At 41.6% G+C, this 13,976-nt stretch overlaps 1 protein-coding gene across 1 annotated transcript; it reads right to left on the bottom strand.

Moving 5' to 3' along the window:
* Window positions 1–5,828: 5,828 nt before the first annotated feature.
* Window positions 5,829–13,971, bottom strand: LOC103780461 (fibroblast growth factor 13-like; the record flags this gene model as incomplete). The annotated part of the gene is made up of 3 exons (XM_008948147.1): window positions 5,829–5,932; window positions 11,713–11,823; window positions 13,809–13,971. Coding segments are annotated over 3 exons (378 nt in total), but the record flags the coding sequence as incomplete, so codon positions are not given.
* Window positions 13,972–13,976: the final 5 nt, after the last annotated feature.

Here is a 13,976-nt window from a genome sequence, read left to right as displayed (position 1 = left end):
CCTTAGTGCATGCTCGTGTTCTGGAGCTGATCCCACACCTCAGCTGGTCCCTCTCCCACCTTTGCTGTGGGGCAGTGGGAGCAGTTGGGGCTGTCAGCAGGACACTGGGGCGTGGAAGAGCCAGAGCAGCCCTCCTTGCTGTGTGTATGTCTCACATTTATCCAGCAAAAAGCAAGGTGATGCAATGGAAGGAAAAACGTGCTGCAGCTGTACCTAAGACCCTATCATTGCAGGGAATGAACTATATTGAGGTATAGTCTGCACTTGAGCATTCACGGTAAAAAATGATTTATACTGACATGCAAATTTAACTAGATGAAGTTTTTGATTATTTCCCCTATCTCTTGGTTTGTGCTATTTCCCTGAGGTGGAAAAATGCTCTTTGCCAGTAATTCATTATAAATGCCCCAGCCATTCTCATTAGATACAGCATGTCTTCACTGCACTGCTCAGTATTAAAATATGCACAAACTTCTCTTCTTTCCAACTCACCAAAACCAATTTTTGAATCACTCTGAGAATTTAATCACATTTCAGTTCTCTTAGCTAGAATCAATGGGTATGCTTCATACAATATTTACTTTCTGTGCAGGTACCAAACGTATATATGACAATCTATTTCATATACAGAGGACAACATTAGCTGAATGCTCTCTTATGGTCAATGACATATAAAATTCTGCACAGAGTATTATATCAAAGTGCACCTTAAACCCATGCTAACTCTGTACCGAGTGCATCAGACAAAATGGCAAAATTAAGCCATGTACAGAAGCTCTATTAACCACCAAATACTGGACAACCCAGAATAGCTAACAAAGCAAGCATAAACAACTCTGCCATGCAGAACACCTCCTAATACCCATCCTACTAAATTCCTAATAAATGAGTTGAAAGGCTGTAGGAAGGAGGGACAGGCTGGGACCTACGACACATAGTCAAGGCAAAGGACTACTCTTGGACAAGGGCTCTATCCAACCTGGGAGAAGCTTCAGGCTTACTCAATGTATTACACTATGCAATCAAACGCTTTGGCAAATCACAGGAACCCAGAAGAAGACAAGATGGGAAACAAATGCTCCTGACAAGCTGAGTTGCATTGCTCCTGAGACCAGTAAGAAGGATGCAATGAGCAGCACATTTAATTTTATCATTTCTGACAATGTATCCAGGCTAAACAAGCACATAATTACATTACTGAAATGTTCTATAGGAAAAATATGCATTTCACTGACAACCATTAAATGATTCTAAGAACTCTGACAGGATGGTTCGCAGAAAATACATGGGTAAAGTTTCTCAGGTTGTTTTTTCACATTTGCTATATTTCAGGTTATGTTTCAGCCTGTGTAGAATTGAAGCACTACACCCAATTCTCTTCACCTATACACATGCCTTCCCTTTCATGAGCTTAGCTGCTGCTCTGGATCACTGTGAGCTTTCTCTGTCACATCACAATCACTGTAATGAGAAAGCAATAGCTCCAGGACTACATGTCTGACAAACAGACACTTAAAATATTTTTCACTCTTTTGTTCGAGACAACAAAAGAACCCAAGGCTATGAAACCTGAATATCTCAGGTGTAGCATATATGGTGGTCATCTGAAAGATGGCTGTTCATAGAAAGAAAAACAAGATAAAATAAAAACCATCCTAAAACACAAAAGGGCATGATTCATTAAGTGGTTGCGTAAGACAGCAGTACCATAACACTGTTTAAGTCATCTTGCAGCAGCACGACACTGGTGTAAGAAGAGATGAATCAAATCCTGTGTTTTCATTTTAAATGGATGCTCAAGCATCGAACAGCAGGAAGAGCTACAGCTTCAAATAGCTCCTGACAAGATCCTTCCAAATAAAATTGTGAGGTTGAGTTTGGAGATGCAGTCACAGAACTCCTGTCGACGCTGGTAGGATATTTGCTACAGAAAAAAAAAAAAAAAAACCAAACCAACCCAAACATTTCAGAGGTGGTGGTGGAGTGAGATAGGATGACGCATTCTGCAGGGGGTGTGGAGAGGATGCCCACACTGCTCAGAGAGGGGTGAGCAGCAGCAGCACGGCTGGCTGCAGGGAGGACTAAGGCCACTTCTCCTCCCTGCTGTCTAGGACTTTTAACGTGCTTCTATACCAAATGTAGAAAATAATATATTAATATTACATTATTAAACATTGCTGCCTTGTCCCCAAGGAGTTTTTATCATTACTTTAAAGATTGTATTTTTATGCTGACAAATGCCACAAACTATCTATAAACTGTGGCAGTCAACTACAGAGACCTGTTCCCTGCAGATTTATTATACATCACAGATCCCCTCATGGAGCAAATTCACCTCATTCTTGAGTACAGTCCCTGGATCAGAAGCAAACCACGCTACAGACCACCTCTGAGGGCAGATACCTGGATGTCCTCCCTGGCAGACTGCTAGGGAGGAAGAGGAAAGGCCAAAGCTGGAGCTCAACGAATTAGCAAACTGGATTTGCAGATATTCTCCATCTGCCAACAACTGTAATGGATTGTGGCCAGGACATAATTTCTACATATGCAGGACACCCAGAATCAGCTAAGTCAATTTTGTTGCTGCACAGCCCAGATCTAAAAGATCTGCCATAAGGAACAAAACCAAGAATTCACCCCAGTGAATAAAAGGAAAAGGAGCTGGGATTTAATATAGCAATTTAGTGCAAGATGCATGGAAATGGGACACCTGGTGTGTTAGCCCTAATGTGCTTTCCTATGCGAGTGTGGGAAAGCATGTAGCTGAGCCTCCATTTATCCTTCCATATGCCAGATGTCTTATTTACCTATTTACCAGTGGGGTAATTGCTGTGGACTTAATGGGCTCTTTATCAGGTGCAGTGTTTTGGAAGTGTTTCAGGCTGAAAGGTGCTATCAGGTGCAAGGCACAGAGAGGAGCACGGGGTGAGAGACAGGGATGGCGTGATAGTGAAGGTGCTTTTCAAACCATTTACCAAATGAATCTGTAACCCTGGGCAATGCAATCTAAAGGAAATGGTTCTGCACAAACACAAGCACAAATGAAGCCCTGGAGTCACAATAAAACCGAAAGCAAGTGATTGTGACATAGATCACAATATTCCCTCTCCCTATCACATTGCATCATCAATGCTAATTCAATCTCTCTCTGGAGAAGGTGCAACTATCTGTTATCGTTATCTACAATTTAAGTACATTTCTACTTTTCCCTATATTGTTGCTTCAGGAATTTGACAGTGTTTTGTGGGGCTTTTGCTCCTGATCAATCCCATGTTGCCATCTGTCTGCTCCTGACAAGTCCCATTCAGGAACACACCCCTGCAAGTGCTTGGAAACCCTCAGGATGTGTAGACGGGTGTCATTTACTTGAGTTGATCTGTTCCCCAAACTCCCTTTTGGCATCCCTTGAACAGGTGAGTGTTCAGCTGGTATAAATCAGCTGAGCTCTCTTGGGACTCATTTACATCAACCACGAATCCAGCCTGAAATATAGAGCTACTTTCTCATGCATCAGACTGTCAGACTGTATCCCTTGCTGACAGGACCACTATCAGCAAAAGAAGTGGTAGAAACACCTAAAAAATGGTGCTGGAACTGCAATTTTGGCAACCTATTTGCATAGCAGGTGAAGTAGGGGCAGATGCTCCTCACCAGCCCTTGTCCATTCCCTAGGCACACTGACAGAGACAGGAGCTTGGTTTTCATAGAATCATAGAATGTACTGGGTTGGAATGGATCTCTAGAGGGCATCTAGTCCAACACCCCTGCAATAAGTAGGGACACCTCCAACTAGGTCAAGCTGCTCAGAGCCTCATCATGTTTCATTCATCAAGAGAGTTTCTTGTAATTATTGTAAAGCATTAAAAAAAACCCAGAAGTCACCAGGTGATAAACCCGAGATTATTGAGAATTTGGGTAGAAACTTTCTTTGCAAAAGTAGATCAGCATTAAATAGACACCCATCTTTGTGAACAGTATTCAAAACATATTAATTTGGGACAAAACATGAGAAAAGTCCATTTAAGGCCTTGACAAGGCCATCAGGTTCAAGAAGAATAAAGGAATAAATGTAAGAAAATATAGCTGCCTAATAACAAAATAAGAATTACTATTGTTACTAAGGGAAAAATAGAGGGATGTCAACAGATAACTTTGCAACAGCATAAACTGTTAAATTCACAGATAGTAAAGGATTCAGGGAAGACACTTGTCATAGGAACATGTCAGACCACATGAAGAACTATCCCTAATGAATGAAAATACTAAAAATTACAAGCAACGCAAATCTCTGAGCTCTGCCTAAGACACCCAGACACCCAGCTAACTAAAAGCTGGATTTAATCTAAATAAGGGCTCTATTTTCCCCTCCTGATTACATTGAAGGATACCAAAAGCAAGACTTCATTCTCTCAAGGGTCTCTTTGACTTCAGGGTTATAGAATCATAGAATCATATTACTTCAGGGTTATAGAATCATGTTATGTCTCATAATGAGGAGTTACTGCTCCGTTGCAGGTTTTTCCCCATCCCATTTCCTTCATCTTTGCAAAAATATATCTGTTTCTTCCAGAACGTACACACTGAAAGAACCAACCTGCTCAAACCAAGGGTGTTTGCTGTGCACGGTGATGGAACTTTGCTGTATGTACAAACCTCTCTATGCCACAGAGCACAGCCGAGGATGACAATGGAAATGAAAATGCACCGGGCAGTCAAAGGTCCCTTTGCAGTGCAAATGTAAACGACCCTGTGCAGTCACAGGAGCGTGACTACAGGGGATTAAGGGGACTTTGCATGATCTGGCTGTGTGGCTACAGCCCTGCAAACAGACAGGTGGATTAACCACACTAAGCAAACAGCCGGAGTGAAAATGAAAGCAGAGTTCGCTGCCCTCCACTGAAATTTCACTTTGTCTAATTTGCTTTTGCTCTGGTAGTTACAAGAGGAAAAATATGCAAAGTTCCCCCTTGTCCCAGCTGTCAGGATTGCAAAACAAATGAGAGATTTGAATAAGTTTAGTTAATTGTTATCAGTATTAAAGACACCTTAAGGGAATCATTCAGAGAAGAGAATAATTTGTCATAGATAACAAATTACATTTTCCACTATTTTCCTCCTTGGGAAAAATCTATTAAGACTTTATAATTAAAACTCCTGAACATAGTTCAACCAAATGTTTTTAATTGAAAAATGGTCTATTTCTTAAAATGTCCTCTTTTCTTTTTTTTCTTAAAACCACTATTTGCATTGCTGAGAACTGAAGATTACTAACAGACATTCTTCATCCAAATGGCTAATAAAACTTTTATTTACTCACTCAGCAAATTGAAGCCATAAGATTTGGGCACTTAACTCCATCTCTATTTGAAAATCATGGCCAAATTAAAAAATATACTTTCTCTAATCCCTTTTAATAACAGCAATAGAGATTACATGGGAAGATATAAAATGTGTTCAGGCAGGCTTGTGATTCACAAAGAGAATTCGCCATTCTCTCTGTACCCCACATTCATTAGACCAATCAGTCTACAGTGACAGAGATAGAGCATCCTTTCTGACTTGGGTTTTGGTTGTTTTTTTAGTTGTTTTTTTCTTTCATTTCACACTTTGGGATCATTAGTTTGCATCAAAGGCACCGCAGTTTCTGCACATCCATAATTAACGGAAACAGAGCAATAAGCTTAAAACAGATGACCACCACTACACTGAATTTGCTGTCAAATCTCATGTCTATAGGTTATAAACAGATTCCTTAGAACGATAAATTATTCGTTTACTAAGTTCTTACCACAAGTTCAGTGAGAATACAATGTAGAAGGTTTACTTACTGATGTATATAGGTATCCTTCACTGTTCATTGCCAGATACAATTTTGTTTGAACCCCCTGAATCGCCACCACTCGTAAACCCACAGGTATGAGATTAAACAACGCTAGGAGAGAAAGGAGACGGGAGAGCAAAATTAATCCTTCAGAGTATGCAGATTAGATAGAGAATTAAGCCATAATTACCAGAAAAAAAAAAATACAAAATGCCCATTCATGCATATATTAATTTCAGTGGTTGCTGCAGAACAATACTGCTACTATGATGTTCTTCTCTATCAATTTCCAGTAGCTCCAAAATTATCTATAGAGGGTATCAATGTATCTCCCCCATTCTGAAGATAGTGAATTAGAGGCACTGAGAGCTAAAAGGACTTACCTGCATCATGAGCAGAATCCAGGGTCTACTGAGTAGAGTTAAGCACACTTAATTTTTGTTTTGTTTTGGTTTTGTTTGTTTGTTTTTTTCTGACAGCAAATAAAACCAAAAATATAATCCAAAAAGAAACAAAAAAGTTTTCAAGATGACTAAAACTTTTTTTTTTTCTTTCTTTTGCAAATTCATATCAAATTCAGTAAACATTTTTGATTAAAAGGAAGGACGAAGTTAATCAAAGTTAAAAACCTTCAGGAGCATTTCAAAATGTTTCCACTCAAAACCCATCACTTTTTTTTTTTTCCTCTCTCTCTGTTTTTCAGAGAAGAATAGGTTTGAAAAAACAGAATGAAAGAACTTCAAAATTGAAATGACAGCACATTCTTTAGATCGAGCCCTAAATCTGTGCTTTCAAAATTGAGCTGCTTCAAATGTTCTGCTTGCGTTTATGCTCATATACATGCTAATAGTGGCAGTATTTATAAACAGAGAAAAATCTCTTCAAAAAAATGAAGATTCCGGTTTGAAAGTGGCAAATTACACAAAAAAAAAAAAAAAAAAAAAAAAGGCAAAGCTGCCATAGCTTAGATTCATAGATACATTAAAATGGAACACACAAGTAATAATGAGTTTAACACAGCACTCTGTGTTCAATATGTAGGATTAAAAATAAGGGGGAGTTAACAAAATTTTCATAAACTGTTATCATAACCCAAAATATCTCCTTCCAGTCTGTTGTATAAATGCAGAGGTAGGATGAGGTAAGGCCAAACTGGCTCTTATTTCCAATGGTTTATGACTTGGCTGGAAAACTCCAGCCTGCTTCAGACTGATGTTTGATATTTATGGTCACTGTCTGAAGCCAATTTAAAACTGAATTATGAATTTGAAATATTTTTCTTCTTTTCAAGAGGATAAGCTAAAAATTATGACCCATTACAAATTTCTTTTTCAGCCTGACAATCCCCAAATGATCATATTTAATTAAAAGGAGATTTGCAGCTTGCCAGCATTTAATACAGATCCTAAATTCTGGCTGTGGGATTGTCAAGCATGTATCAATAAAGGAAAAAACAAACGTATGGATGTCCTACTTCAATAAAGGCATGGCCAGAAGTTACTGTTGTGTACTGAGGGCAAAGGACCAAATGCTGGTGAAAACAGACTCTGTTCCAGCAGGCAGCTGGACCCCCAGCTCCATGTGCTCTCCCAGGTTAACTGAGCATCTCAGCCCCATGGCTAGGTGAAGAGGGGGTGCAATGGGCTCTGGGGGTCAGTGGGGCCAGCAGGTGAGGACCATGCTCAGGGCTGGGCTGAGCCTGCCCTGCTGTGCTGGCACACAGTGAACTGTGGGTGCTCTGCGCTCAGGCTGGGGCACCTCTGAGCACTGAATTCCCTACAAAGGTCAAATATAGCAGAGCAGGTGGAAATATGCAGAATTAATAAATAAACAGAGGAGATAATAAAGTCATACCTGGGTTTTCTTTTCCTCTCATACACAGGAGTGTACATGCAGAACAACCACACACACATGCAGCCCCTCTTCACTTGCCCCAAGCACAAAATCAGCACAAATAGCTTTCTCTTCACTGAAACTAAATCCTCTAGTTTTCTGCGTTCCCTGGCAAGCAAAACTCAAATTTTCAGTAAGGGAAATGGTAAGGGAAATGGAGCTCTCATTCATTCTATCAAATGCTTGAATTCATTTGGAGGAGAAAATATTCCCTGTCTGACTCTGTAAACGTTCTTTAGAGAGTCCTCTTCTGTAGCTCAGCCCCAAAAAGCAGGATCTGACCTCCCTGTAGGCAGGAGAGCAAAACGTAAAGCTCAGTATCTAGGCAGAACCTGAAGGTCTCTTCTGAAAGGTGTTTTCCTAATGGCATAGTTACAAGCAGGGCAAGAATGTGGGTATTTTAAGAACAAGGCTACAAGTATGGGCTCCACTATAAGAAGTGCTATGAACCTGTGAGTAGACCAGCTGAGGACAGAGCAATGCCTGGGACAGTCGAGTAGATACAGCTCCCAGCCACAAGCCACAGAAAGGTTTTAACGAGTGATTCCTGGCTGTGCTGTGCTTGGCAAAGTAAGCACAGATAAGAGGCTGAGCAGCTCCTGCTGGGGCACCGACTGCGATGGGTGCTCAGCTGCTTCCCTCAGCAGCTGAACACACTTTCCTGCCATAAACTTATTTGCTCTGTTTTGAGGTAAGATGAAGATTGGGCACGCTCAGAAACTGGTTTAGCCATCAGTGGGATCAGCAGCAGCTGCTGTGGCACAGGCTAGGGGAAGCTATGAAAGGGCCGTAGGGGAGTGACACTGGTTCTGCTGCCAGCTGGGGAGAGGGACTGGCTGCTGGAGAGGTGCACAGTCCATCTGTCCTACGCCAGCCCAGCCAGACACAGAGCCATGCTGCCCCAGCTGTTGCCTTCAAGGCCAGGAGACTGTCCTCTGTGGCTGCAGGCATTGCTCCCACCATCCTTGCACAACAGCAAGTTCAAGTCTGGCTCCTGTAAGAGTGGCCTGTCCGGGACCAGTGAATGTGGATGGGGCCAACAGCAGAGCCATGCAGCCCTCTTCTCTGCCAGCCCCCAGTGCCATGGCCAATGCTTTTGAGATACCCTCATGTGGGCAGATATGACAGAAATGGTGGCAAAAAAGCCACAGGAAAATTAATTGCTTGCTACTATGATCAGCTTGTGTTAGCATGAAATAATGCAAAGTTATTTGCTTCCTAGCCTTTGCCCGTTACATTTGTGCTGTTTCAAGTAAGGATATAATATCCATTGTAATGAAAAACTTGGTGATGCCTAAGGGACAGATGATCTTTGCTATGGTCCTTGTGCAACATAAGCTAGCAGAGAGTTACAGCTGCAAAATAAGAGGTAGCAGGCCACAGCTGGCTTTACAAACACACGTGTTACTGTGAGGTTTGTGCCACCCTTGCCCTGGCCGCCTGGACCTTCTTTCTGCACGTTACTGTTGCCCATATTTCCATATTTTATCAGTCTTCAAATCTCTCTGTCTTGGCAAAACTGGGGAATAAATTCAGCCTTGATTTAAAACCTTGCCTTATTTAACACATTTAATGAGGTAAAAATCTGTTTCTCAGCCATGAAATCCTTTCCACGAGTCACTTCCTCAAATCACAGGGACTCTTGGCTAAAGCCGAGGTCTGATGAGTGCTACGGCTCCTCAAATCCATGCCTCAATTCCTGCCTAAATTGTGCTCCAAAATCTCAACTTTCTTTTAAAGTCCCTGCAATCACAGATGCGACCTTGTTGCTGTGAGCCCTGCATGCAGCAGTGGGTCTGCAGAGCTTGAAATAATTTCTCCTAAGTCAGGAGCCAAAGGGGATCTTCGGGCAAACTTCCCACTCAGCTCTAGGGAGCACAGGCTGGGGAAGGTGGAGTCCTGCACCCAGGCTGCTGTCAGGAGCACAACACAGCCGCTGACAAGGGGGGTGCAAAGGAGCAGCAAACAGACTGGAGAAGTCTTCCCACATTTGGAGGGGACTGTAAGTCCCATGGCTTCCCTGTAGTGCATGAATATGGGCTGACTGAGAGATTTCTCTGCAGATACTGGAAGCAAGTAGAGGGCCTGATCTGGTTAATAATCTTGTGAGCGAGGCTTTGGGGGATGTCCCTTATGTGGACTTTGATTCACAGCATATATCAGTCTGTCTTATTAGCTGAATTAAAAATAATTGTGATTAAAATAAAATCAGGACTGCAGGACATCCGGGTCCAGACACTTACCTTATGTAAAAGATGAATATATACAAAAGCATGTGAGTTTTTTAATAAAACCTTCTGCTGTTCTGAACACTTAGACACTGCAGCTCAGCTGCCACCATTTCTGGGATATTTTCATTATACTTAAACATTCAGCATTTTAGAAAGTTGGTATCTGGCAACAAGGAGTTCTTAGGATTTGCTTTGTAATCTATCCAGTCACAGTAAATTTAAGGGCACAGTGAACACAAATATATCTTAGAAACAGACACATTTGCATTTCCAGAAATTTCATTTTGTTTCAAACCTCAGAATCCCTGTTAGAGGGATTCCAAGCAAATTATTTGAATGAAACAATAATAATAATAAAAAAATGGAAATTTAGATATTTACTCTAGTACATCAAAAGTTTATAACAATATCACAGATATAATTTCTTCTTCTTTTAAGAACTATAACTTAACTTCTATTGCCTATTTCTTCTTTTTTTTAAGGTAATTAACAGAACTACCCTGAAATCCTGGACGATCTGTACTGACCTTTTAAATCATTAATATTAGATCATTCACTTGAAAGAAAAGTAACGTTTAAGGTCCAAAAGTAACGTCCTTAGAGTAAATTTTGTGGCTGCATTAAGGAGAATTCAAGAAGATGGCAGCAGCTGCTCAGTGCTGTGCTGCTCTGGATTTTGTGCCACCTTCTCCATGAGTGAGGATGGGACCTCAGGTGTCCCTACAGACCCTACACGTGTGCTCTGCCCTAAGGCCAGCACCTTGCAGGGCTGCAGAGGAGCCCACTTCCCTTCTGTCATTCAAGTTAACACAGGGATGCAAGAAGGATTACAGAGACTGTGGGAAAAGGGTGGGAGCAAGTAATCGGACAAACAAAATCTGATATTTCCTATTGCATCTTGTGCTTACTCTGCCATATTCAAGTGCCCTGTAATATGAAATTTCATCTGAAAATGCTTTCCATATGAAAAAGATGGCACTTAAATGGGTGCTTTTTAATAATTAAAAAGAAAGGTCTGCCTGTTGATTTTCTCATTTGTAGTCTAAGTGGCCTGAAACTCCGTGTGCCTCCTAACTCTTTTTTCTGAACAGAAACATCGTTCAAGCTAAAGACTAGAAGTATGTGAAATGCTTAAATATTTTATTCATACACCTCAGACCTCTGCTCGATTCCTCCTCTTTTCTATTCATTCTCAAAGCTGTAAAAGAAAAACCAAACCAAAAGCATCCAAAAGCTTTCTCATGGAAAAGCGGAGGGAAATCTGCCCGAAAGCTGAGGGTATAATTAAGTTTAAAAGGCGTAAAAAATAATAATAATAGAGAAATGTGAACTTTAAGATGATGATGAACTCTCATTGTGTGAAATAACACGGCTCTGTTTGAATGAGCCCCTGCTTGAGAGTGGAGATAGCGTTATTCTATTTCAGGCACTCTGAGTAGGCGAGCAAATTTTCCTTGTTGGAAAAAAAAAAATCCTAATAAAATCCAAAGGACAGCAACGAACTTCTCTAGATTACCATGGAGACAACATTTGCTTTGTTTGTCATATGTGTCATCATTACCTCCTCTAGTTCATTATTTCTATAAGTGATTTCTAGTTGCATTTCTCTCAGACCCAGTAAGTCCGAAAGACTTCTGCACTGTGGGCACAGCGTTAATGCTGCTTCCGCTCACTCAGACATCCCAGGACAACATTTTGGATGGACCTACATGGGAAGAACGAGACACCACGATTCACAAACACACCATTTATTCTCATGTCACTTACTATAACTACTGTCCTCCTCTTTTGTTCCATCGATTGTTCCATCTGCTTGCAACTGCAAGTGGTATCCTTGCCTGCTGTATAGCTTTGTTACTATACCTTTAAGCTGAGGCTCTGCAAAGAAACAATAGTGAGATTAATGGGGGAAATCCTGATGTGCCATTCCAAGTGAGCAGGGTGATAAAAACAAATCTCCAGGTTTCTTCTCAAGGCTGAGATATGAAAAAGACCCAAAGCAAAAGCAGGGCATCCAGTTTTGCAACACTTTTCATTTAGGTTGAGATCAAATTTATGTCTATAAAATCAATTGCCAAAATGATGAAATGCCACTTTCGATTGCAATGTAGGTAGCACAGTAACATCTACTTCCAGTGAATACAAATTCCAACAGCGTGCTGCTTGGCCTCAGGAGCTCAGCCCTATCTCATTTAAGATTAGAAATGAGCTGGCAAAGAGTGCATTCTGCCTTCTAAAAAGGTGTGAGTTCTTAAATGGAGAGGAGAAAGAGGACTACTACGATAGCACTAATAAGAGACATAGTGCCAGTTGAGAGCCTAAATATATAGCAGCAAATGTTTAGCACAGGAACTGCTGCAGCTCTAATAAACAAACCCCCATTCCTCTCTGCTCCAAAGAGTACAGAGCATCCGAAGTGATAAGCTACTCAATGAACATATGGAAAATGAAAGGGAGAACCATGAAATCCAGCAATGTGTGGAACTGCAAAATAAATATTACCATACGGGTTGAGGTAATTACCTCATCAGCTAGAAGAAAGATCAAAACAATGCATAGTTTGGATAGATTCCTCTTTTTCATAACCATCCTCAGATTCACAGTTAGAAAGCAAGATATTTCATAGGGTTTCAGATCATTCTAACCCAAAAAGTATTCAGCAACAGGATCTGCTGTCAAGACTGTCATTTAAGATATCTAGGTAATGCATGGGGAGTAATTGCAAAAACAAAAGGTCTACTTCCCCTGAATCCCAATGACATCTGCATTGTAGTCATTTCACACAAGCAGGCTTGTCAGAAGGTGATGCAACTCGGCAGCCCACTCCACAACAACTTCCTTAGTTCAGAGATAAGCATACGGTGAAGGTACATGTCATTTCCAGCAGCTAATGTCTGGATAAGACTCCTTGTGTTTGAAATCAAAGACATTAGGCAGCTCTGCTACTGTACTTCATTTCAGTAGGAGCTGAAGGCAAAAGCTTAGAGTAGTTTGTGTGTGTACTGGTTCCTATTAGCAACCTTTAATAAGGGATGGAAGCACAATTCTTATCTACCAACTTTTATGGCAAGAAATGAACCAAATCCTCACTTTGGCTTTTTAGCCAGAACCCATCCCAAAGCCACTGGCAAATTGTGAGCGAGGCACCTCTTCCGTGGCTGCTGAGAAAGGCAGGCAGGGGAAGTGCCCGACAGCATCACTGTTTCAGCACAGCAAGGTGGTAGCAACATTACCAGAGGGTTTTGCTCCTCCCATGTACAAAACCCCACTCAGATCAGGGCCTGAGTCTTCATGCCTGATCTCTTGCACTCTGACACAGAGAGTGTCGCATCTGCAGGGCAGCTGCATGTGTGAGATTCCTAGAAAGGAGCAGGGCACCGAAGCAAAACTCTGGAAGGGGCCAGCGAGAGCAAAAAGCCTCATCTGCAATCGACAAATAAAGCACGGCACGGGCACTCTGTGAAGCAGGAAGACAAAAACAGATCTCTAGGCTGCCAAGTTATTTAACATACAACTGAAAAAGGTGTGTGTGTGGGAACTTCCCTTGCTAACATCTCCCCCACAAATAAATCACGTGTGTTTATGTACGTGTAGGTGTAACAGAGAGACAGACTACTGAGTTACCATTACACGGGTGTGTGAGGCAGGTACCAGTGGTGTGTGTTATCCAAATAAACCACACGAACATGAATGGGAAAGGGGTGCCCATGTCTATCAGACCATACAAGCCAAGACTGGCAATATCTGCACGTTCATTTTACTAGCTCTGAGACACCAGTCCCCTTTTCCACCACACCTGATGGACATCCCAGTTAGCATTAAATGAAACAAACCAACCCCCCAAAGACATAACCCTTGCCAACCTGGTCGCCGCCTTCGCCTTTTCTTGGAGCCAAAGAGTTTGACCCTGGAAAACACATTCAACTTGTTCTTGTCGCAGCTTCCCTTGCTCTTGCTGGGGCTGTTGACACACTTACAGGCATTGGACTTCTCCCGCTCCCTGGCTTGTCTCTTCTGGCGGATCAGGGAGC

The sequence above is a fragment of the Merops nubicus genome, unplaced genomic scaffold (genome assembly GCF_000691845.1).
Source record: "Merops nubicus isolate BGI_N331 unplaced genomic scaffold, ASM69184v1 scaffold12809, whole genome shotgun sequence".
Taxonomy (NCBI): Eukaryota; Metazoa; Chordata; class Aves; order Coraciiformes; family Meropidae; genus Merops; species Merops nubicus.
The sequence above is the reverse complement of the archived record's forward strand: the minus strand, read 5'-3'. Positions and strand labels throughout refer to the sequence as shown.